The sequence below is a fragment of the Bos taurus genome, chromosome 3 (genome assembly GCF_002263795.3).
Source record: "Bos taurus isolate L1 Dominette 01449 registration number 42190680 breed Hereford chromosome 3, ARS-UCD2.0, whole genome shotgun sequence".
In the NCBI taxonomy this organism is placed as follows: Eukaryota; Metazoa; Chordata; class Mammalia; order Artiodactyla; family Bovidae; genus Bos; species Bos taurus.
The window spans coordinates 106,651,909-106,674,737 of NC_037330.1; the positions used below are offsets into that span (position 1 = coordinate 106,651,909).

At 47.2% G+C, this 22,829-nt stretch overlaps 2 protein-coding genes and 1 non-coding gene across 19 annotated transcripts in view; all 3 read right to left on the minus strand.

The window, feature by feature from the left end:
- The window catches only part of MACF1 (microtubule actin crosslinking factor 1), a 340,927-nt gene that overhangs the window by 62,159 nt on the left and 255,939 nt on the right, over positions 1 to 22,829 (minus strand). The window lies entirely within an intron of this gene.
- On the minus strand, positions 910 to 5,754 carry KIAA0754 (KIAA0754 ortholog). Its single transcript, NM_001206988.1, has one exon. It carries the CDS (start codon positions 5,752 to 5,754, stop codon positions 910 to 912), a length of 4,845 nt encoding a protein of 1,614 aa, NP_001193917.1.
- On the minus strand, positions 3,216 to 3,297 carry MIR2416 (microRNA mir-2416). Its single transcript, NR_031312.1, has one exon. It is a non-coding gene; the product is annotated as a microRNA mir-2416 (primary transcript).

The following is a 22,829-nucleotide window of genomic DNA, read 5'->3' on the forward strand; positions in this document are numbered from 1 at the left end:
TGAAATCCTTTGATTATGAAACGCTAAAGGATAGGAATCTCGGGAACAGGGTTCACAACACATTATGTTCTCTAACATGAGGATTTCAAAATCTTGGAGCTATGAGACCCAGGAGGATATTAGCCCAATTTCCTAATTTCACAGATTAAGAAACAAGAGGTTCGAAAAGAAAAGTGACTTGTTTCCGAACACAAAGACTGACAAGATTACTAAAATACCTTCTTCATAATCATTACTGTGCCTTTTTCAGGCTTTAAAAATACACATTTGTATTTAAAAACTGTTATTCACACATCCATATATGGCTTTCACCCAACCTGCTTTGGTGAATTCTTTCAGTTAACCAACATTATCTCTTTGAAAGGGAAAGGGGAAGCATATTGACAGTGACTCAAATCTTCCGTTGTTTGGTGCTTTGAATGGATGATCTCATTTTATCCTCACAACCCTCACAGGGTTCTTCTGCCTTAACAAACGAGGCAATTGGCACCTCAGGAAATTTAACTGTCTCAGAGTGGTTAAAAAGTATTCCAGGTCTCAATCCAAAATGCATATACTCTAGTTTCTACCTGACTGCTAACATCACCAATGAATGAGCAGCCTCTTGATCTAGGAAAGAACATGCTTACTGTAAATCTCAAAAGAAGAATCACCCTTTCCCACTAATAATCTTTTCCAAAATTAAAGGCAAAACTGTTCACATTCCTGTTTTCCTTGAGCTTTGCTTATATCCCAATTAGAAAAAGTTTGAATTATAAAGTTTTTAAGCAGATGAAAGACACATTTCCCCCATAAATTCAATAAAAAGACCAAAAACGGCCAGAAAAACTCAGGCATTCCTAAGAGAACCAAAGAATTATCTGTTCCCTTTCTAATCACCACCAAGTCACAGAACTTGCAAATCTCACTTTACTCTCCACATCCTGCCCTAACAAAATGAGCAACAATTACCTCATTTGAATTTAATCCATCAATTGCAGCCAGAGGCACTTTCCCAAGCAGCACTGTGCCAGTCACCTCTTTTACTCCAAACACTGGGGAATCAAGCTCCTCCTGGATCGGCATTCCAGCAAGGGAAGCCTCTTCTAGAATAGGAGTTCCTTCTGACACAGGCACTGAATCAGCACGGGAAGTATCTCCCAGGAAGGGTGCACCAACAGGGAATACTTCCTCCACTGCTGGCACTGCAGCAGCTGCAGCAGGAGGCTCCTCTGGGGTGAACACTTTAACAGTTGGGGTATCAGACTCCTCTGGAGCAGACAGTACCGCAGCTGCAGCTGCAAGCTCCGCTGGGGTGGGCACTGCACCAGCTGGGGTGGCAGACTGCTCTGGGGTGGGCACCGCACCAGCTGGGGCTGCAGGCTCCTCTGGGGTGGACACTGAACCAGCTGGGGTGGCAGACTGCTCTGGGGTGGGCACCGCACCAGCTGGGGCTGCAGGCTCCTCTGGGGTGGACACTGAACCAGCTGGGGTGGCAGACTGCTCTGGGGTGGGCACCGCACCAGCTGGGGCTGCAGGCTCCTCTGGGGTGGACACTGAACCAGCTGGGGTGGCAGACTGCTCTGGGGTGGGCACCGCACCAGCTGGGGCTGCAGGCTCCTCTGGGGTGGACACTGAACCAGCTGGGGTGGCAGACTGCTCTGGGGTGGGCACCGCACCAGCTGGGGCTACAGGCTCCTCTGGTGTGGGCACTGCACCAGTTGAGGCAGCAGGTTCCTCTGGGGTGGACACTGTACCAGCTAGGGCTGCAGGCTCCTCTGGGGTGGACACTGAACCAGCTGGGGTGGCAGACTGCTCTGGGGTGGGCACTGCACCAGCTGGGGCTGCAGGCTCCTCTGGGGTGGACACTGCACCGGCTGGGGTGGCAGACTGCTCTGGGGTGGGCATTGCACAAGCTGGGGCTGTAGGCTCCTCTGGGGTGGGCACTGCACCAGTTGAGGCAGCAGGCTCCTCTGGAGTGGACACCGCACAAGCTGGGGCGGCAGACTGCTCTGGTGTGGGCACTGCACCAGCTGGGGCTGCAGGCTCCTCAGGGGTGGGCACTGCACAAGCTGGGGCTGCAGGCTCCTCTGGGGTGGGCACTGCACCAGCTAGGACAGCAGGCTCCTCTGGGGTGGGCACTGCATCAGCTGGGGTGGCAGACTGATCTGGGGTGGGCACTGCACCAGCTGGGGCTGCAGGCTCCTCTGGGGTGGGCACTGCATCGGCTGGGGTGGCAGACTGCTCTGGGGTGGGCACTGCACCAGCTGGGGCTGCAGGCTCCTCTGGGGTAGGCACTGCACCAGCTGGGGCTGCAGGCTCCTCTGGGGTGGGCACTACATCAGCTGGGGTGACAGACTGCTCTGGGGTGGGCACTGCACCAGCTGGGGCTGCAGGCTCCTCAGGGGTGGGCACTGCACAAGCTGGGGCTGCAGGCTCCTCTGGGGTGGGCACTGCACCAGCTAGGACAGCAGGCTCCTCTGGGGTGGGCACTGCACCAGCTGGGGTGGCAGACTGATCTGGGGTGGGCACTGCACCAGCTGGGGCTGCAGGCTCCTCTGGGGTGGGCACTGCATCGGCTGGGGTGGCAGACTGCTCTGGGGTGGGCACTGCACCAGCTGGGGCTGCAGGCTCCTCTGGGGTAGGCACTGCACCAGCTGGGGCTGCAGGCTCCTCTGGGGTGGGCACTACATCAGCTGGGGTGACAGACTGCTCTGGGGTGGGCACTGCACCAGCTGGGGCTGCAGGCTCCTCTGGGGTAGGCACTGCACCAGCTGGGGCTGCAGGCTCCTCTGGGGTGGGCACTACATCAGCTGGGGTGACAGACTGCTCTGGGGTGGGCACTGCACCAGCTGGGGCTGCAGGCTCCTGTGGGGTGGGCACTGCACCAGTTAGGGTGGCAGACTGCTCTGGGGTGGGCACTGCACCAGCTGGGGCTGCAGGCTCCTCTGGGGTGGACACTGCACCAGTGGGGGTGACAGGCTCCTCCGGGGTATCATCCTCTGTGGTGGGCACTGCAGCAGCTGGAGCAGTCCCCTCAGGAGCAGGCACTGCAGCAGCTGGGGCAGCAGCCCTCTCTGTGGCTGATACTGCAGCAGCTGGGCCATCCTTTTCTAGGGTAAAAACTGAAGCAGCTGGGACATGTGCCTCTACGGCGGCCACGGAAACAACTGGGACATGCTCCTCTGGGAAGGGCACCATGACAGCGGCTATCGCAGTTCCCTCTGGGACAGGCACTGCAGCATGTAGGGCATCTTCCACAGTGGGCACTGCAGCAGCTGCGTCAGGCTTCTGTGGGATGGATGCCCAGTCCTCCAAAACTGCTTCCGTGTTCCTAGCCTTGGTAACTTGTTCCTCCAGAAAGGTATTTAGCAATGAATTGGAATCTCTCATTTCTGCTTCTCCTTCCTCCAATGAGGCCACATTCAGCTTGGGCTTGGTCCCATTCGCAGTCTCCACTCCATCTCTGCTGTGCCTCAGTCGTCCAACCGGCAGGTGCACACTCAGGAACTCTGGCTCCGGGGACTTCCTCTGGAGATTCTGGGAGACTCGCTCTGGGAGTTTGCCAGGAAGATGTGCTGAGGCTTGGTCCTCCAGCCTGGCTTCACAGCCCAGTGCCTGTGCTTCACCACCTTCGTCACAAGCTCCTTCCACGGACAACAATTCACAAGGGTCCACATCTCCCAAGGAAGTCAGACGGTTATTTCCTTCATTAATAGCTCCTTTCTCACTTTCCCGATGAATCTCATCTGTTGGTAAATGTGACTCGTCTGGCAACACCTCTCCTTCAGATCCTGAGGTAACATCTGTGAGTTTATGGCTAACAGCAGAACTGAGGGGGGCTCTCTCCACACACTCCTCAGCATTCCCCTCAACTTCATGACCGTCCACCTGGGACAAACTGCTGTGTTCTTTGGCCAGCTTGGCTTCAGAGTCTGGTACATTTTCTTCAGGAGAAGCCCTGTGATCAGAGTTGGACCATCCTCCCGGGGACTCCAGATCAGTCAGGAGTCTAAGGTTAAATTCCCCAGCAGTGTCGGGGCTAAAAGGCACTTTTTCACCCTCCTCCTCACTAACAGTGGAAGTGTCCCTCATGGAATCAGAGTAGGCAGTAAATTCCACAGTATTAGGCACCTGAGAAGAATCCAGGGCATTGAAAGAGTCACTGTCCAACCCAGGACCATAGTCCTTGGTCCTTACCTTTAAAAGGCCTAGGTGCTCCTTTTCTAAGGCAGCCCCTGAAAAAGGACTGATTACAAGTGAATTTTCTGCATCCTGGGATGGGGCCAGCCCTTCAGAAGAGGCTTGATTCTCCAGCTCAACTAGCGGAGTCACTCCTTCTTCATATAAACACTCCTTTTCAAGTTCAAGAAACATCTGCACTGAGTCTGTGTCAGAGAGCTGCTCTGAGTTGGCAGGACCAACAGTGCATTCTAAATCTGAAACAAGACCCTCCAGCCCCAGAGCAGTCCTGTTTCTCAGTTCTCCTACGGCGCTCTCACCTGTTAGAACACAGTTGTAATCCAAAGATGCGGCCTTGAGAACAGAAGCCAAACAGTTCTGAGCAGGCTGCGGGTCATGAGAGCAATGGATCTGACCAAGAGCTAGGTGCTCAAAAGCTCCCAAGACAGTGGTGGAGCAGCCGACTCCATCCTCCACCACTGCCGCAGTATCTGCTTGCTCTCCTTCTTCAAAGATATCTGCCAGGCTGTTCTCCTCATCTGCTGTTAGAAAAGTCTTTCCACTCTCTGAAAGTTTCTCTTCCTCCCACTCCTCCGCAGCCTCCATCATGATCCATCGCTCATCCTCCTCAAACTTTAGCTCAGACTCTGTTTTCTCCCTGAGGCTGGGGGTTATGAGAATATGCAACTCTGAATCCAACAGCTCTTCACTCAGGCAAGGGGAGAGAGGTGGCAATTCTACAGTGCAAGCTGTGTCCCCCAGGGGGTGCTGCTTCTCGCTGAAGCCTCCCTTAGCCAAACTTTTCATGGCTCTGGGCCAGGTTGCACTTGGGAATCTGTGTTCCTGCATTACATCTGTGTTACCACTTGCTGCTGCAGCTTCTGACTCTAGAGGCTGGAATTCATGAGAAGAGCTCTCACTGCGCTGTTGCAATCTGAAGTCTTGGCTGTTTCCACCTAAGTTTTTTACATCCTGCATTTCTGGAATACCTATGGATTTGGACACATGTTCCAGAGTTACTGACTCTGACTGAGGCTCCTTGTGGTCCACGTGACCAGAACTTTCTGTTAATGCAGAACTGGACTCCTTCTTCTCTTGCAAGGAAGGATTTGAAACACCGGCTTCGGAAACCTCACTGAGAGAAGCTTCCATCCTTTCGGCGAATTCTGGGAAATTGGGTGGCATGAAGGACTTCCAAGATCTCCTGTTAATGTTGTCCTTGCGTTCTGCATTTGGCCGCCTTCTGGGTGGCACAGGTGCTGACTTCTGCACATCACTGCTTAGCTTTAGTGCGTCAAATATTATTCTCTCGTCCAACTTTTTGCCTTCTGGTGCTCTGGATTCAAAAACATTAGCGGCTGCTCCTAACGTACCGTTGCTGGATATAGTGCTTCCTTCTATCTTTTCCATGGTGCTTTTTGAAGTCTGATTAAGCTTTGACCCCTGGTCAATTTGTTCATTTATCCTCATTGTATCATATATAGATCGCTGTGGAACATAACAATCCTCTATGTAGCCATCCTCTTCCTCCCCCTTTCCCAGGCAGGTGGGGTTCTGCCTTAAACAGTCCGGCCTGCTGAGTGGCTTACCCATACTTTTTCAATCAAGATGAACCATCAACCTTTTAAAAGTTTATCACAGGTTCCCCCAAAATGCATTCTGCGTAAGTTAAAAACCCTTTTACATGTTCATAATTGCGAACCCCCCAATCGGATCTTCCCTCCAGAAAGGCCTGGAAGTTGCACTTTGAAACTATTCTGGGAGAAGCTCTAAGATAAACAGTTTTTTCCTCACAGGTTAGCAGCCTCATAGTTGCAGACAAATAATTGGTTTAACGTAATCAACAAAATTATTCCTTCTATGGCTTTTCTTTAAAGAGCACCGCTCTAATTCAGTCAGTTAAAAAAAAAATCATCTGATATTGACAAGTCTTATTCAATATCTAGTTCCACTCACTTCTCACCCGAGCAGAGTTGGAAGCAGAGGATTTACATCGATTGCGTCTTTTAATAACAATGGCACAGCCCCTCTGGTCTTCAAGTATGGCCCAAGCTCCTAAGAATTCCTTTCATTTTATCCTCGGTTCCAGCCCTGGAGAGTCCAGCTGGTCTGAATTAGCCATTCGTCCTCCCTAGTTCGGGTGTTTGTATTTGAACTGGGCTGGTCGGCGGATATTCCTGCAACTTTAAACACAGGAAGTCCTTCATTCGCGGCCAGCTTGGGGCTTCCTGTCTCCAAAACATCATGGCATTGTTGTGGCTCCCAGAACAGCCCAGCGCCGCGGCCGCAAAACAAGGCGAGTGGAGCCCGGCGCCGGGCCTTTGAGGGGCCGGAGGGCTGCGACGGAGGCCGAGGGTCAGTCGGTAAGGCTCACTCCCTGCCGCCCGCTTCCCCGCGCCCCGAGGGCCACGGTCGCCTCACCGCAGGCTGGCAGGTGGCTCCCGGCCGCGCCGGCCTCCAGTCCCGCGCTCAGGAAGTTAGTTGGTGCCTCAGGCAGCTGAGTCCCGCGTGCTGTGGGCGCCGCCTCCCCCGCCGCCGCCGCCAGTCCCCGGTCCGCAGCCGCCACGCCGTGGGCTGCATGTCAAGCAGCCGCCTCTATTCTCCGCCGCCGGCCCCGCGGCCCCGCCGTCCTCCCCGCCCGCAGCTGTCACGGTCCCGGCATGCAAACTTCTGGCTGGGAACAAAAGGCTCCGCTCGGGCCGGGCGGGGGCGAGCCCGCCTCCCTCGCGCCGCGCGGCCCGCTCGCCCGCCGCTCGCTGGAAGTGCTCGGCTGGCGGGCGGCTCTCCTCCCCCTTCCCCGCGCCGCCGCGCCGCCCCACCCGGGCAGCCCCCCTGGAAGCCCGGGAGCGCGACGCGGAGAGCTCGGGGAGGAGGGCGGGGCAGAGCCGGGGCGAGGAGCTGCCGAGCCGGAGGGAGGGGGCGACCGAGGGGATTGGAGGCCGAGGCACCGAGGGAGGGGCTTCTGCGCGGCTCTGGGCGAGGGAGCCCGGCGCCCGCCGCTCGGGGGGCGGGCCCACGCCCACCGCGCCCCCGGGGCCGGAGGGAGAGCCCCGCCCCCTGAGAGAGAGAAGGGTGGGGAGCGGCACCAGCGCCAGTCTCGGCCGCGCAGCGCAAATCCCCTGACAAAGGAAAGCCCCGCCCTCCCGCCGCTGGCCCGGCCCCTGTCGCCCCCGCCGCGTCCCAGCCCTCCGGGCTCCTAGCCCTAGGGCGAGCTAACCCAGAAGGGGCGCCCCCGCCGCTCCGCAGCCAGCTGGCTCTGGCAAGGGCCATTCTGGGCCCCATTTGCCGGCATCACTCCCCGCTCCGGCTCTGCCGCCAAAGGGGTGTCCCTAGTCCCTCCAATGTCACCTTTAGCGCGCCCCTGCCGGGCCCAAGAACACTCCAGCCTTAAACCTGGCACTTAAATACGGACCAAGTTATTGGATAAACTCCAGGCACCTTCCCTCTCCCGTTCCTCACGTCCGTCAGGTCTCTGTTCATTCTCTCGCCGGGATTTCTTTGCCCACAGATCTGAATGGTGTTGATAACTGAGGCGAAGGGAACTGACGGCGGGGGTGGCGGGGGAGATGCTGGCAGCAGCGCCCCAAGCCCCAGAACCTGGGCTCCTTCACCGCTGGGCACATCCAAGGAAACCTGAGCTCCTCGGGGCCAAATGAAAAGCAGGGGTCTGTATTTCAAGTCTCAAGATGGAAAATTCTAAAGAAAAATGGCCCACAATCCCGTCCACAGCTTTTTGGCTTTTATAAAAGCCATCTAGACGCCTGGTGACTGTTAAACAAAGAAAAGTACAAAGGGCAACCCAGAAACCCGTCCACCAGAGCAGCTGCATATCAGAAGGGGTGTAATATGCTGCTCCTTTGTGATGGTCATTTTCTGATTTTATGAAGAAAAAAAGTCTATTAGAATCTCTCAACTGACCATGTGGTCAATACAGATGGTAAAACTTATGGAAAAGTTATTTCTACCCTCTATACAAACTGTAAGTGAAGCCAATAGCTGGTGTATGGAGATCTGGCAGTGAAACTCTGAGCTGAGCCTTAGGCTGACTTGAGCCAGAGAGGTCTTTGGCAAAAAGGAGGTGTCAGCTGAAGCCTGTGATCATAATTAAGCAACTAAAAGACCTTTCACTGGCAAAATGTCTTACACGTCATTTCTCACTTCGAAAGAGGCTGCTGATCAATTTCTGCCCACTCAAATTCAAAAGACTCTATCTATCCATCTGTAAACTGAAAGGGAGGGTGGGCAGACTAGATTGTGTCTTGACAGCTTTTCTCACTTGAATATTCTTTAGTCCTAAAACTGTTAAAGGAGCTGCCCCACAATGCTGACTCCTCCTGGTCCTACACTGTAAGACTGTCCTCTGAGGAACAAACAGCAGAAAGAACCAAAAATGTTTGAACTAGGGAAGGTTTCCAAGCAATATAATGAACATCAAGTATCTAAAGGGCTGGGAAGTGGGAGGAAGGAAGCTTGTTCTGGATGTCTACTTAAGCTGGCACACTATGATCCAAGGGTAGATTTCAAACCAACAAAGCTTTCTCACAGCTATTCGAAGAATAGGGCTTCCCCTGAAGGGATGACTTTCCTGACCCCAGAGGTGTCTGAGCAGAAATTCAAGCAATCACTTGGCAGAGATTTGGGGAAAGAGATTTACAATTCCTCTTTCAGTTTGTTCAAGATGAATTTTAAGGTCCCTTCTAACTCTAATTCAGTGTGATTGGAGGGCTTGATTAGCTTATGTATCTGATACTTAACATTTCAGGGAATCTGGGTTTTAATATTCCTTTAATTATTAAGTACAACTGGAAAAACCCAGGGAAGGCAAGATCAATTTCACTAGCAAATCTCCCTGGCAAAATACTCGTCAGTATCTGAATACTTACGTGTTCAGATATCATAACAGACTATTTAGTGTGCCAGGGGCCCTCTGGCTGGAAGAATCTGAGGAATTCTGGCTCTGGACTAAGGGTGGGTGGTTATTCTATTATAAAGAATGATCTTGATGTGGAATCACAAACTTCATAGCCAGAAATTCCTTTCCTGTTTGCTCACTAAGTCAGGTGCCAATGAATTCAGTCTTTTCTTAATCCTTCCCCACACCTATTTACCTTAGTCTCACCACTCTCACCAATGCTCCATATTACAGTCAACTAAGTAAAGGGAGCATTTTAGCAACTATGAAGTTCAGATTCAAATTACTTATCAGCTTAAGTCACATTCTCTCTGATTAGTGTATTAGGAGGCTATATTAAGAGACTATTATAAAGAAATCTCTCCAAAATTCAAACATGGCCTTATAGAAAGGATTATATAAAGTTGACCAATTACTCCCCTCCCCTGCAAAAAGTGCTTTGCTCCTTTCTTTGAATCATCAGTTTGTGTTGAGAGAGAAAAAAGGCACAAAGTCTCTTTCCTCCATGTCTTTTTTAAAAAAAAATCTGTTCATGAGTTTCTCCTTAGTTTTGGTATGTGGAACTCTGCCAATAGCCATCTCAGTGACTGAAATAAATACCTGATACAGCTTTCAACCTCTTGTTACCCTGATAGCTCCAACAAAAAAAGCATCTGTTCATTTCACATGCTGTGTGTAAACTTTTAAAAAGAGAAGTATAGCGAGCACCTCTTTGATGCTTCCCCCATTCCTATAACACAAATATATGTGCTGATGCCAAATTTTAAATTAGTTTCCAGTTAGTTGATTACAGAGTTCAAAGAATTCTCTATTTATTTCGAAATTCCTAAGAACAGAATTGGTGTCAGATTTTCCTTTGGTGAACTTGGAAGAAAGAACAATCTTGGCCCTTCCTGCTGTCTAATTAAAACAGAAAGGTGGAGTCGCCTCACACCCTAACACAGCTCCCTTTCCAAGTTTTGGACTTGGCACTTTGCCTTTGTCTGCTCCAGACTTAAACCACCAGCCTCCAAGGAAAATCTGGAGACCCTAGAGGCATACTTCCTCAGATTCTATAATGCCTTTTCATCCACCTCTCTCTTGGAGGATTAGTGCTGACTAGAGGAGGAGACAGAAGACTGGTTGGATCTTGCACATTTAAAACCTACAAAATGCCTTTCATCTTGGGATCTCTAGATTTTACAAGCATTTATTTAGTAGCAAGTGGAAACTCCACAGTATTAGTCTGAACCTGTTGGGCATCAGTCACTACCATCTTTTTATTACATAAAGATGGCTACACAGTGGCTCATTAAGCAATGCAGCATGATGTGAAGCTTGCTTTAAATCTAAGGATTTTGATGCTATTTGAGCTCTTGTGTATTTCTAAACCCATGAGAAAGCTTTCCATACACTCTTCAGGAACTTTCATGACCCCTATAGCCCTTTCCTGCTTGTAGACTTTTCATATTAATCCCTCTTTAGCCACTCCCCACGACAGTGGTGATGACAAAAGCACAGGGCTTTGTGAGAAAAGACCCAACAGGACAGTGGGAGGCAGGAAAGCAGGAGATTCCAGGAAGCCTTTATGGAGGGAATCACATTTACACATCAGGATCTGGAGATGCAGAGATGGTAGAGACAAGGATTTCTAAGTGAAGGACTAAAGGCTGGAAACCTAAAGAGGCCAATTCAAAGTTATCATGGTTTAAGTTATAGGATAGATGCAAGGGAAAAATGAAAGGTCAGAATGGTAAGTAGCTCAGGTCAGTTCACCAAGGCCCTTGAATGCCAAACATGAATTTATGCTTTATTTGTGCATGCTAAGTCACTTCAGTTGTGTCTGACTCTTTGCAACCCATGGGCTGTAGCCCGCCAGGCTCCTCTGTCCATGGGATTCTCCGGGCAAGAATACTGGAGTGGGTTGCCATTTCTTCCTCCAGGGGATCTTCCCGACTCAGGGATCAAACCTGAGACTCTTACCTCTCCTTTGCTGGCAAGTGGGTTCTTTATCACTAGCACTACCTGGAAAGCTCAAGACTTTCTTCTTTAACTTACCACAGGTTCGTACAAGTGACTGAGTCGTGTGTGGAAAATTTCTAAGAATCTGAGCCTGTCTGCTCACTCAACTGCCACTTGATATAAATTATTGCATTACAAAAAATCCAAATCTTAATTGCAGAGGCAGACTATTTGAACTTCATAACTGATCAGCTAGAGGGTAGGGGTTAGGGGGAAAATAAATGTATAAAAATGCTGTCGGGACCTCCTCAGTGGTCCAGTGGCTAAGATGCCATGTTTCCAATGCAGGGGGCCTGGGTTCGATCCCTGGTCAGGGAACAAGGTCCTGCAGGTCGCAACTAGGAGTTCAAATGCTACAACTAAAGAATCTCACATGCTGCAACTTAGACCTGGCACAAATAAATAAAAAACAAATATTTATTAATAATAATAAATAAAACTTTTTATTTGGTTATAATAATAACCAAAACAAATAAATAAATATTAAAAAATAATAAACCTCTTTGGATGACTGAGGGCCCAGCATACTATCAAACAGCAACAGACAGGAAGAACTACTGGAGGAGCTAACACATTCAGTGTAGCACATACTGAGTGTGAGGTACTCAAAGGCTACCCATGTGGAGGTATCCAGAGAGACCAAAGGTCAGGGTGGAGATAACAGAGGTAGAAAACTTCTGTAGGACAGTGAGGAATTGGCCATCCCAGGGCTGAGCGTGGAGAGAGGTGAGAAGAGGGTGGATGACAGGATTTCAAGAGCCACAGGTAAGGAAGTAGAAAGACAAATTGAAACAGAAAGCAGAAGAGCAGCCAGAGAAGAAAATGGAGAGAGCTCAATGTCAGGAAGGTGAATGGACAGGAGGGTTTTGAGAAAGAAGATACGATGTTAAATGGTGCACAAGAAAGGAGGAAGACCATTAATTAAGACAAGGCCACTGGGCTTGGCAACTAGGACGTCAGTGAGAACTTCTGCAAGAATGCTCGCAGGGCAGTGATGGGTGCTGGGTCAGACGGTAGCAGATCAAGGAGAAGCAGTGGTGAGAAAGTAAGCGTTGGCCCTCCCTTATTGTGTCTCTTCTTTGGGCTTCCATTGTCATGGTGCTACCCTGATGCTATCTTTCTAGCCAGTCCTTCTTGGTGTCTTTGGGTTCCTCTTCCTGTCCTCTTAAGAAGAGTAATTCCACAAGGTGTAGCCTTGATTCTTTTCATTTGTTCAACAAATATTTACTGAGATCTACTGTGTGCCGTAATCCATGCCAGACACTAAGGGAGAGTGATGAGCAAGATGTGTTCAGGAGCCTACATTCTTGTAGAGACAGACAGACATTCACTTTAATTCAATTGCAGTAAGTACTCAGGGAAAAGCAAACAGTGCTCTGAGCGCATCTGTCAAGGGGCCTGATGTGGCCCTGGAGGTGCAGGGGAGGCTTCCCTGAGAAAGTGACGACGTGGGCTTTCACTTAACATGGAGAGTAGCCTTTCCAAATCCAGGATGGCATGACTTCACAACTTTCAAAAAGTAACAACTTCACAAAGGTGCTTACCTATTTCTAGGAAACAGGTCCCTGGGCTAAATCTCTAAGGAATCTTGCTGTAGGGATCTTCTCTCCAGTATTAGAAAAGGATGTAAAATAAGTAATATAAAGTTAAGAGATTTTTGAAAACTGTCTTTCATTTTGTTACTAAAGCAGTTCTTATCATGAACAAAAAACTGAGGCTGAATTTAAAGAATTAGACTTAAATTGGAGCTCTTCTCTGGGAGTGAACTGCAAGATGAGAGAGATAGTAAATGGTTCACTTGAATGGATGCAATGAATTCAAGCTGCAGAAGACCTAAGAGAGGTTCAATTTCTTCGAATTCTTATCTTCTTCTTCCCTTAACTCACAGATACATGTAACCAAATATTAGAAAGATGTAGTTGCTGAAAGCTTTTCTAAGGAACATCTTGATTTGGCATACATACTTGGCATAGGGATTAATTTTATCTGTGTTTTTAAGCTGCTTCCTCTGAAATTAAGCTGATATTTTCTCCCTTAATGTTTTAATTAAAGATTGATTAAAATTAAGAAGTGTCTCTATCAAAGATGCTGACTTGGTAGTTGCCATTATATGGTAACAAAGGAAGATAACATGGTCTATGCTAAAGCTAATTAGGCCAAGGACCCTCAGATCATTAAGTTGATCTGTTGGTAACTCTGAGTGACTGCGGAAGTCACTGAGCTGGTAATGGCTTCTGGTTAATTCTGGTTAATGATTTGAAAATAATACTGATGTGTAGAGCATAGAAGCCAAGGTCAAAATGGTCTCAGAGAAACCTGCTGGCTGTGGGATTCTGAAATGAATGAATGGATTTAATAACCATGTATGTGTATGTATGTGTACATACAGTATATTTAAAGCTGTGTTAAGGAGTCGTGACCTAAACCTGTTTATATATTGCTGGTCTGGGGCTGGCAATGAGCTCCACATTTGTTCCCCAGAGAAACTGCTCAGGAAGGCCTTTTGTCCATCTACCTGTTTCACTGCTGTCATCTCATCATTTCCTTTTTTTCAAGAAGAAAAAGAGCTAATCTAACTTGGTGCTGGGTCTTAGATCAAATCTTCTGGAGAATGATCAGCTGTAGGCAAAAAGGGAATAACTTATTAAAAACATTTCATAATGTTATAATGTGTGTATTTGGATAAACTTTTTAAAATAAAAGAATATTATCATTGAGCACTTAATATCTGCCTAGTGTTTTCATCTACATCACTTCATTTAAATTTCATAAAGGCCCTAAAGGTAGGAGTTACCATTGCTCATGTTTTACAGCAGAAATAACTATACAGAGAGGCTAAGTAATTTCCCCCAGGGTCACTCAGCTAGTAAATGATAGAGCCAGAATTCCAAGCTGAGAATTTCAGACTCAATTCATATTCAATTTTCCTCACTAAGCTGATAGAAGTATGAAGACTCTTGCTGTCGTTGTAAATGACAATGACTCTAAAGTAAAGGGTAACTACAAGACGGCATTTCAGAACCTGCTTTCTTCAGTTGCATCCAAAGTAGCAAATTTTTAAATTTTGCTTATTTAGGCTAATACTGAAATGAAATTATGTTCCTTTAACATATGCTAAGTAGGAGAGAAGGAAGGGAGCCTGGAGGTAAGATGGAAAGGTGAGGAGTCCAGGGTAGGATGAGGATTTCTCAGAACACACAAGGATTTAGCTCAAGTGTTGCAAAGTAGATAGCATTTTGAATCCCACAGCTCACATGGCTTATGAGAAATAAAGAGCATTCACTTAGTCAAATATTCACTAGTGTCCAACTATGCAAATACTCATGCTAACTACTTTGAGGGACACAAAAATGGATACATTAAGATGAGGGTTGGGACATTGCATATAATCAATAAATGCCAAAATTAGGCAGTAATGATAAAGGCTAAATTAGTTACACATATTAAGTGATTTAAGAGAGCAGGAGAGGTGGTGAGCTGGGCTGGAGGGGAATCAAGGTTTTGAGGAGATACGGGACTTCTGCTAAACCTTCAGGTATGAGTAGAAATCAAATAGGTAAAATGCTAAGGAGTGTTTCAGGTAAGTGGATGGAGTGGATGGTCTACATAGGAAATAAGACTGGATAGACAGTGGGGATCAAAAATGTAGTTTCTCAACTGACAAAGGATTAATTTGCAAAATATACAAGCAGCTCATACAACTCAATGCCAGAAAAACAAACAACCCAATCAAAAAGGGGAAAAGACTTAAATAGATATTTCTCCAAAGAAGACATACAGATGGCTGACAAACACATGAAAAGATGCTCAACATCACTCATTATTAGAGAAATGCAAATCAAAACTACAGTGAGATATCACCTCACACCTGTCAGAATGACCATCATCCAAAAGTCTACAAACAATAAATATTGGAGAGGGTGTGGAGAAGAGGGAGCGCTCTTACACTGTAGGTGGGAATGTAAATTGATACAGCCACTATGGAAGGTGGTATGTAGATTCCTTAAAAAAGTAGGAATAAAACCACCATATGACCCAGCAATCCCACTCCTAAGCATATACCCTGAGGAAAAGACACATGTATCCCATTGTTCATTGCAGCACTATTTACAATAGCTAGAACATGGAAGCAACTTAGATGTCCACCGACAGATGAATGGATACAGAAGTTGTGGTACATATAAACAACAGAATATTACTCAGCCATAAAAAGGAATGCATTTGAGTCAGTTCTAATGAGGTGGATGAACCTAGAACCTATTATACAGAGTGAAGTGAGTCAGAAAAAAAAAGATAAATATCATATTCTAACACATATATATGGAATCTAGAAAAATGGTAAGGAAGAATTTATTTACAGGGCAACAGTGGAGAAACAGATATAGAGAATAGACTTATGGACATGGGGAGAGGGGAGGAGAGGGTGAGATGTATGGAAAGTAACATGGAAACTTATATTAGCATTCCTATATAAAATAGACAGCCAACGGTAATTTGCTGTATGACTCAGGAAATTCAAACAGGGGCTCTCTATCAATCTAGAAGGGTGGGATGGGGTGGGAGCTGGGAGGGAGGTTCAAAAGGGAATATATGTATACCTATGGCTGATTTATGTTGAGGTTTGACCGAAAACAACAAAATTCTGTAAAGCAATTATCCTTCAATAAAAAAATAAATTAAAAAAAAGTGTAATATATATTAGAAAAAAAAAATGTAGTTTCTGGGGGGGGGTGGGGGGTGGGGATAAGCACTCACAGAAAGAAGGGTGAGTACAGACAGAAGCTAAGGGAAGACCACCTTGAAGGCTTCCGTTTTAAAAGGCTACAGCATAATTTATGTCTGTTTTTTCCGTGGGAACCATGTGCGTACACGCTGGCTGTCCAATCACGCTAGCTCTCTGCGTTCCTAACAGAGGATCTTTTGTTCCAAATAGCAAGGCTCAAAAGGGACGGAGTCTGATAAAATCACACTGAGGTCAGTATCCCAGCTGGTGCAGGGCTTATGCCATTCCATAACACACCCTACAGGAAGCAGCTTGAGACACACAGCTGACTGACTTCCATAGCAGGAGTCTTGTGGCAAGCAGGGTGGGGTGGGGACTGGCCAAGCATGGAGGGCATTCTTTAGCCCTCCATGACTCAAATTAGTTCACTAAGATCCTGACTTGATCCAACAGATCCGTTTAAATCACTCTCAGAACCAACACTTTTTTTTGCTAAAAGGAAAACCACAAAGTTTCCCCAGGCAATGGAGCTATTTCATCAGTTAACTCTTACTTGTCATGGAATCTGAAAAGGGCAAGATTCCAAAATCCTCTGTATTTCAAGAAATAGGCTGAATAATCCTTTGTTTGAAGTGGCTATTCTGTGTATTATAGGAAATTCAGCAGCACCCACTAGATGCCGGGAGCAGCCTCCCCAGTTATGACAGTACCAAACGTCTCTAGATGTGGTCAATGTCCCCTAAGGGCCCAAACTGCCTCCCCTACCCTCACTGGGGCCACTGGTCAAGCATGAGCTTTGGTGCCAAACATCTTTCCAATCCCAGCTCTAACATTTACTGCTATGTGGCTTGAACAAATTACTTTAACACCTTCAAACCTCAGTTTTCTTATCTGCAACTGGGATTTTAAATGTCTGATTCATGGAGGTGGGGGTGGGGAGGCAGTTAGGACTGGAGATCATTTAGACTCAGGTCTCTTACTATTCTTGCCGCTATGTGCCTACTACTGCAGCTCTTTGCACCTGTTTCTCATGCTGCACTGCCAACTAGAGACTGAGATCCCAGCTTGCACGAAGGACTGACCCAGAGCCAGTGCTCAGTAAGGATGGACTGACAGGAATACAGAACCCCTTCTGCCTGACCTCCACGAAGGGATCCAGGGACCATCACCTTGGAGCTCTCACTCTCATCCCTGATGGCCAAAGTTGTGAAAGGTCCACATTTCAAATCACAGGACCAGTGGTAGGAAAACAGCTTGTAAAGGTTCAGGGGAGAAGTGTATCATGTTACTCTTTCACAGACAATACCAGACACTGGTATCTGAACAGCACCCCAGTAGTGGCAGTGGCAAAGTGTGAAGGAAGGTGGGGAGGGAACACATTCTCCCCACAGCGAGGCTTTTCTACCCGGGACAGCTGAGACTTGGGACGAGTCCCTCTGGCAGGAGACAGCCTTTGTGCAGTGATGTTTTAGTGCAGTGACCTGACCTGACCTGACTCCCTGTGGGACTGATTTTATTCCTGGTAAACCAACCACCTCTAACAACAAAGTGCCTTTCAAAGCAACTCATCTCACTTCCTAGAGGCTCACCTCTTATGGCTTGTGTGCCAGAGAGCTCATTGGAAAGTACCCAGGACTAGGCTAAGGCTGAGGCCACTTACCAAGCATTTCTAGACACAGCGAGAAACAGCCCCGTTCTGCAAGCCTGTGCTTATCTCAACCACATCCACTATTCAAAACTCAGTGACAAACCCAAGTTCAGCACAGGGTAAATTCTAGTTTTTCTGGATACCCGTGTTTCCCACGATGATCAATCTTAGTTGCAAATGCTACATGCTGACATGATGTGTGAAGAATTTCAGTAAACGCAATTGAAACTGCTCAGTCCTTCCTTCTGGTTGAGGATATATTCATTTGTTGCTTCCCTTGCTATCAAAATTTCCAGCCGGATTTTTGTGAAATTCATCAACACTCTCTTGATGCCCTTCCATCTGATTTTACTACCTTCACTGAGACGTGAGGCTCCTCAAGGTGATGTAATGGCTACAAGCTTGGGGTTTTGCCTGTGGTGCTGATACTGAAAATATTAACGGCAATACTTTAAAATGGGGCTGGAAAAAGTTCAACATGCAGCTAACTTAAAGGTCTTAAAGACTCCTTCACCTTCTCCCCACCCAGCTGCAACGGTGGGGGTGGAGAGGATTATTACACAGCATTGGAATTCTGGGGGGGGCGGGGAGGTGCAGAGGGAGATGCTCACATAAGGGTTATAAATACCAGCAGCCAAACTGTGAGCTCCTGGGCTGAGAACAACTGACAGCCTGTAGGCTCCCCTTAAAGGCACAGAGCAAGGAAGCTCCCTGGAGTATTTCCACAAAGGAAGTTCCTCTTCTTCAGAGGAACGCTCCATCAGCTGAACACCTGCATCAACAACGCTACGCAGAAGAAACCAGCCGCAGATGCCAGGAAAAGCGACGAGGAGATTTTAAACCAGACAGAGATCAGCACCAGGAAAAATAAGGAATCCAGGGCCTGGCCTAAGGGAAAGCTGATTTACAGAGGTGTTGCTGCTTCACAGTTATGATCAGATTACCAGAAGGTGACTTGCAACATTAAGATCTACCTTAATCAACGAGCACCTTTTCCAACTGAGTTCTAAATTATCCACAGAGAGGCAGCAATTTTCTCCTTCCTCAGGCAGTGGTTCTCAACTGAGGGGATTTTTCCTTCCAGGGGCATCTGGCAATGTGCAGTGGCATTTCGGGCTGTCACATCAGGGAAAAGCTGTTACTGGCATCGAGTGGGTAGACGGAGATCAGGGATGCTGCTGAACGTCCCACAATGCACAGGACAGCTGCCTACAACCAAGAACTGTCCCACTCCAAATATCCAGAGTGCTCAGGCTGAGAAACCTTAAGGGCATTCTTTCTACTTCCTTGGACCCCAGTTTTTATTGGAGTTGTCGTTGTTTAGTCCTGTGCTGTGCTAAGTCGTTTCATCGTGTCCGACTCTTTGCGAACCTCCAGGCTCCTCTATCCATGGGATTTCCCAAGCAAGAATACTGAAGTGGGATACCATTTCCTCCTCCAGGGTATCTTCCTGACCCAGGGATCGAACCCCGTCTCTTGTGTCTCCTGCACTGGCAGGCGAATTTTTTACCACTAACGCCACCAGGGTAGCCTGGTTTAAGGAAGAAAGAAAAAACCAACACAAGCCAAGGGTCAGCACAAAGTTGGGGGGGGAGGGGCGTGCAGGTCTACTCATCTTATCTTGGCTGCTGCAAAGCTGGCGATACCTAAACCTCCGGAGACAGACGAGTCATACCAAGTGTGATTTCCTTTCTCTCCAAGGGCAGGCAGATAATGCTAACCTCACTTGCTTTCCTCTCTGGTAAGTCTAACTGGCAAACACACAGAGGAGCTGATACTGTCTTTGTAATTATTTGAAAAGGAGTGAAATATCCATCATTGTCCAAATTGGCAGTCTCTCAGCTCCATGGCAGGCCCTGTCCTCCAAGAGTTTTTACATGTGCTCTCAGGGAAGCTTATGCTTGCTTTCCATGAGGCCAAAAAAAAAAAAAAAAAAGAATCAAATGAACAAGTTTATGGGGCTTTCTTGTTCTGGCTTCACAGTAGGATAGAGGTCTCCAGACACAGGCTGCAAGGGCATGCAGTCCCTGACCCTGGGCTCTGCTCAGTCTCAATCAAGACTGAGGACGGCCCTAAGGAAGCCCGCGGCCTCACCAACAGCCCCTCAGACCCACACGTCATGACTGAGAGGCCGCTGTGGGTCCTGAGGCGGATACAAGGGAGGGGCTAGTGTAAGACTCAGAATGATCTCAGTTCTTGATTACAAAACCTACACAGGCAATTTCAAAACGTCTTTGTTATCATCAGACTTCATAGATTTCTTCTCTACATCTAGAGTCTTTTTCTTTCCTTCCTAGAAAGGTCACCCTGAGGGAATTCTTTGGCTTAAGTTTCAATGAAATAAAGGTCCTTCCTTTCTTGTTAGACTCTAGTTATGTATACATTTAATACAATTCCTTTTTCTCAATAATCAGAGACTCTCTTGTTCAGGAAAATGGAATTTCCTGAAGAGATTAACCAAAGTCTTTTCCTTCCAGTTTCTCCAAACATATTCAATATTTTCTTTCATGGCTTTCTTCCTTTTTTGTGGAAGACAGAGACAGCAGAATGCAGTAAAGTGTCTAACCCAAGAGGCTTGAGGTCTTTGCCTGTTTAGTGGGAAAGGACTCTCTTCCCTTCCATCTCATGGGTCCTCGCTGGCTGACCAGATTTTATCAATTATTCAGAAGCAACTGAGGGAAAAGTCTTTCCTAGGAATAATGACTTCCAGTTTTTCACATTCATTTAAGAAGAGAATCATTTTCCCCAGAGGCCAACTGCCTTTCCAAGCATTTATCAGCACTGCTGCACAGTCCCAGGCAAGCCTGGGGTCCTCCACAGACCTGACTCATCTGTCCATTCAGACCATCCCCAGTGGAATCAGCAGGGTCATAGCACAGCCCGCATTTCCATCTCACAGATTCATACTCTTCTCTTCAGCAGATTCTGTGCTGAGAGCATGATCCCATTGTAAAAAGAAAAGAGGTGAAAACTTAAAACGAATGCTGTTTTTTAATACTTATCTTCATCTTTGTTTTTCCTTATTAAAAAACAATTTGAATCTGAAAGCTGAATCACACTACATGCATCTGGTCTGCTGCTGGGGTGAGGGAAGATGAGTCTATCGTTGGAATACAGAACACATTAACCTAGGAACTCAGATCATGAAAATGACTCAGTCCTCAGAATGGGTCCAGAAAGAACTTCCCTTGGATCAGCCTCTTGGGGTCTATGAAGTGAGATACACAGCTTTTCCCTTCTCATTGTTTTCACTTCCCATGAGTTCAGCACGAGCCCAGCCAGGATTGTCTTCCTTCCCACCTGCCTTAAGACCTTTGCCGGGAGGAGGCAAAAACTCTTCCCCAAGCCCTTGCCTTGGTAAGGTGGATCTGGGGAACCAGACTGCTGATGTGCACCCCCAACTTGAGCAGGGTACACACAGGGCACGCAGCTTCACCGCCTTCTTCTCGCACTCATCTTCCAGTCTTGCCTTGTCAACACCAGCTCCCTGCAGATAAACACGCTGGCCCCAGCCCTCACAGCCACAGTACTGGTGGTGGGAGGCTTCTCAGCAATCAGTGAAACATGTCTGCTATACCGAGCAACTCAGCAGCTACTGAACCCCGAGTGCTGCTGGGCTATACGCTAGGATACAAATAAAATACAAGGATGTCCAGGAATTTACTAAAAGCTTTCAGCAGCATCACAATTCAGAATGTCTCTAGAAACCAAGGATTAAATGAACAGGAAACAATTACTTGTCCTCAAATCCAAACACTGTATATGCTTGTCTGTGGATTCTTTTTAACATCCTAGGTCATATTTAATGCAATTTTAACAGGCTTGTTTACTTTGTTTTCGGCTCACTGAAGATCTGAAGGAAGAGATAGACTGCTCAAGACAGTGAAAAGTAATAGCAGTAAGAAATAATACCTGGTATCAGGGTAATGGGGGAAGAAACAGAAACTACATCCCCCCAAATAGACACACACACACAACTGAACTTAACCAGTACAGCTATTAGAGGCCCTTCAAAACAAACTCAAACTGCATGGTAATTTAAGAACATTTAGTACAAAGTAGTCCCAATGTGTCTCATGTCCCTGAGGATATCACCACAGTGGAGAACAGTTACAATCTGCTTAGTAATGTTAACCTGCACTTGTAAAGAAAAATTTACAATATAATGTAATGTTTAGGAAATTAGGCAAATAAGAATTAAAATAATTCCATATAAACCAGAATCTTAGTTTGATAAGACTAACTTGGTGCCTCAAAGGATAAACTTCAGTTTTCTAAAAAAACCTCATTTAGTTGATTAGACAATTGATTCTAATTAACCTGGATTCAAGTAAACTGGACACATGAAGCATGCCTATAACAGAAGCTCTGCTTTCGAGGGGCTTACAGTGGAAGAGGGAAGAGAAGCCCATGTGACACAGCAGGAAAGGCCACCCGGTCACTGATCAGGTAGGGGCCTTTCCCCGAGGATAACACCTGGGTTTGTGGGTTTGAACTTTCTCTACCTACCCTTTCCTTACCCAGGGCCTCGAGAATCCCAGCTGTGATAACTAGGGCTGCTCCACATTGCACTGTCAGGGGGTCTTCAGTCAATGTCTCGCCTTAGTGCGGAACATCCCCTAGCCTAGAGGGGTCCTTCTGAAACAGCCACCTGGATCTTGTCTACAAATTTGTGATCTTTTTCGGGATCATGTGGCTCTGACCTGGTGTCATACCACCTTTCCATCCATATTTTTAATAGGAAGAATCCTGACAGGCAGGGACTCTGAGAGAACAAGTCTGATGGCAAAGCATTTCTGTGTAAGTAGGAACAATTGCCACTGGTAACAGGAGTCAAGCGCTGGAAGTACCCTTTCCAAATCTACTCCAGGAACCAAGAAGGAAAGAGCAGGTGCACAGGCCTCCAGCAGGGGAGAGAGGTCCTTTCAGGTAAGTCTGGGGTGAAAGGCTCACCCCAAGCAGTGAGAGCCGACACCCGACAGACGGGCCCAAGTTCCGAGCCCAAACCTGGCAAATTTGCACTTTTGAGTCAACTCCTGTCGTCTTCCCCTGGTGTTTTAATAGAGACTCACAGAAGTTCAGGACTGGAAATTCTGACTCAGGCAAAGAATCAAAATATTTTTGCAACTAAGGTTGTGCTTCTCAAACTCTTCTACATGCAGAGAACTTGTGTTCTTGAGGAGTCTGGGGCATAGTCTTAAGCACTACTTGCTACAAGTGGAAAATTTCTTTGAAGTGTTATGTTTTGTGTTAATAGTTCACGAGGATTTTTCATTTTCTTTCAGAACACATAAATCATGTGTCCGTAATTTTCCCTCCAAATCTGTGAAAAAAACCCCCACACTTTAGGAAGAAGAGTCCATGTTTATCTTATGGGTTCTTAT

Excerpts from the sequence above, each read along its gene's own strand:
- KIAA0754 (NM_001206988.1), bottom strand. The coding sequence starts at position 5,754 with ATGGGTAAGCCACTCAGCAGGCCGGACTGTTTAAGGCAGAACCCCACC.